This window comes from Trachymyrmex septentrionalis, unplaced genomic scaffold (genome assembly GCF_001594115.1).
Source record: "Trachymyrmex septentrionalis isolate Tsep2-gDNA-1 unplaced genomic scaffold, Tsep1.0 scaffold128, whole genome shotgun sequence".
Taxonomy (NCBI): Eukaryota; Metazoa; Arthropoda; class Insecta; order Hymenoptera; family Formicidae; genus Trachymyrmex; species Trachymyrmex septentrionalis.
Window position 1 is genome coordinate 1450912 of NW_017304417.1, and position 2991 is coordinate 1453902.

The 2991-nt window shown below is 34.1% G+C and overlaps 1 protein-coding gene across 1 annotated transcript in view; it reads right to left on the minus strand.

Moving 5' to 3' along the window:
• LOC108756533 overlaps positions 1 to 2991 on the minus strand; it is a 12821-nt gene that overhangs the window by 7426 nt on the left and 2404 nt on the right. The window contains exon 2 of the mRNA XM_018500418.1: positions 2125 to 2285. Within this exon, the coding sequence (XP_018355920.1) occupies positions 2125 to 2285 (161 nt within the window). The remainder of the gene's footprint in view (positions 1 to 2124; positions 2286 to 2991) is intronic.

Sequence of the window (2991 nt, forward strand, 5' to 3'; positions counted from 1 at the left end):
CTCTAATAGCCTAGCTAGTAATAATAATAATAGTAATAGCAATAATAATAATAATAATAATAATAATAACAACAACAACAACAACAACAACAACAACAATAATAATCCAGTCGCGAATTCCTTTTCCCGCAACTCTCCTCGCCCTCTAAATCATTACCCGTGTTCACTCCTGGTTCCTTCCCCTCAACCTGTTTCCTCACCCACGATGGATCCACATCCACCTTCACCTCTTCCCCGGTATCTCCTTCCCCACGGAATCAATGGCCTAATTTCCATCGAGGGTTTAATCCGTAACAACCAACCAACTACAGTTGAGTCTTCCCCTGTTACAGTCGAACAGGGGAATGCTCGACTGTAGTTGGTTGGTTCTTACATTCTAATCCGGATTAAACCCTCGGTGAAAATTAGGACTGTCGTCTCTCTTAACCCAACGAATTTTTCCCAACTCTCTCCCTCCTTCTCGTTCCTTTTTTTCCGCTGACTCAACCTCAAGCGTGGAATTCATAGATGAAATTCCCCCTCCGTCTTCATTATTATTATCACGACAATCACCAATCCTTAATTTCCCTCTTTTCGCAGTTCCAAGTTTCCACTGATCCACTTCCCCCAGATTCCTTCACCGTAAGTTTCGAAAAGAAACTTCGCAGATCCCGATCGAGTTCGAAATGTCATAACCAGACAACCACCAGAGATCCTATTTTCCTTTCCACTCCCTCCACCCTTTCTTAATATGGCAATAGCCTTCTTTTTAAACTTCTTTCTCTCTCTTTCTGTACCAATGAAATTCGACAGATGTAATTTAGTTTTGATCTCTATTCCTATGAACACATACTCATACATACACCCTTACACACTTAATTTCACGACATCTTTTTTTTGTATTTAATATTTTAAGTTCGCATTAATATTCGCGAACACTCTCGCACACGCATAACACCGTAACGTTCATAACACGCACTCCGTTAGTTACCGAATATCTTTTAATTTAAAAATGAAGATCCTAGTGTAAATCTATTGTAAAATTAAGTAATTTGTTCCTTAATATGCTAATTGGATTTTCTATTAATAAATAAAAAAAAATATACACGCACGCACGCACGCGCACACACGCACACACGCACACACGCACACGCGCGCGCACACACACACACACACACACACACACACACACACACACACACCACACACTTAATTAGAATGGTTTTTTCCAGTAATTTCTTTTATTATTTCCTCACATTACATCTTGCTAGCATAGATTCGTCCTGTCCCAGATAAAAGGGATTCAGTTCCTTGACCCAAAATAGGACCCACGGTCGTACTCTTAAAACCTGAATTATAGCGTCTTATCTAGATGTTTATCTACGTTTCGGAGTCACCTAAGTGCGTTCGATTCGCTCCATCCATGCGGATTCATGCGAGATAAAGCGTCTATCTGCTCTAACGTCCTTCCATACTCCATTCTTCTTATTCCTTCTCTCTCTAAATCGATCCACTCATATGCCCGGAGTTTGGATGTAATAAATATAAACTGTCAGTAATTTTTTTCTGAATAAAATTTGTATCTTTGACTATCAAATTACTTGTTTTTGCTCAACATTAACAAAAATAAATTAAAATTTTGTAAAATTCTATTTAAAAGTTCATAAAATAGGCGAGTCTGATTTGGACAAGGGGATGGTCCGATTTGGAACTAAAAGTGTTTTTACATTTTCCATTATAGTTCAACACAGATAAAAAATACATCAAAATAGATCAAGTAAAAATGAAAGGAATTAAATGATCTTTCCAATGGCATCTTTGATTTTATGATCAGACTTTATTTATATCTTAGAGAGTAAAAACTGCAAATAGATCCGATTTAGACCACTCTCCCTTATTACAATACTATGATTTTTATTACACCCTTTAGATTTATTAGTTGCATAAAAAATATATATTATATATAAATAATGCAAATATTTTATTTTTAAAAATTTTTTGAACTTTTCGATTATTCATTTAAATTAAATAAAAATTGAATTATGTTATTAAGTATATGTCTGTTTAGTTTTTATTATATATTTATGCAATTCTTAAATCAAATAAACATTAGTAGATATTGTAAAATATTCTATGATTAATTACCTCTTGGTAGATTCTCGAGTGTTTTGTTGACTTCCGCAAGCGTTTGTTGTACTGTATAATTTATCTGTGTTTCCAAATTTTTCGTTAAATTCATCACCTCTCTGTTGATATTGTCTGTAAAATCGGACACCCAATTAGGGGCAGCCATTCCCAAATGAGCACTGTAAAATAAAAAAATTGTATCAGGAACTGTCGAGAATCAATGATAAATTATACTCTTCATTTATTTGTCTAGACATGTAATCGCAATTGTAGCAAACTACAGTTCGCGCATTTGTAAAACGCGATTTGTAAAACACTCTGACCATGAATAAAGACGTATATAACGATAATTAAATTCTGTTATGATTTGTGCAAACACTTGACGCATTCAGGAAATAGTTTGTCGATTCATAATTATGATTTAAAACTGAATCCAGACCAAGCAAATATACGAACAATTCATTTCAATGAACAACATGTGTTTCAAGATATAAATTATTCGTTTGTATTTACTCGCGCTTTGATCAGTTGTTTGATCAGTTGTTTGATCAGTCTGGATTCTGCTTAATTTACGAGATTTCAAGACAAACATCAGTCTCGATTGCGTAATCGCACCGTCGAGAGATCGATTTGCCCTGGCAAATTTTCGTGACTATCAATGAGACTCTGGGGGCCCGAAAATAATTCGAGAATGATGACATTACCGACAATTAATAAAAATGTATGATTATTAACATAAATATTTTATTTCGATAATATAATATATACTATTAAATTCGTGATTTTTTATTATATAAATGATGTATAAATAGAGTATAAATAGAGTGTATTGTAGAGATATTTGTCTGGTTCGATTAAAATGATTAGCCACGTAAATATATTTTA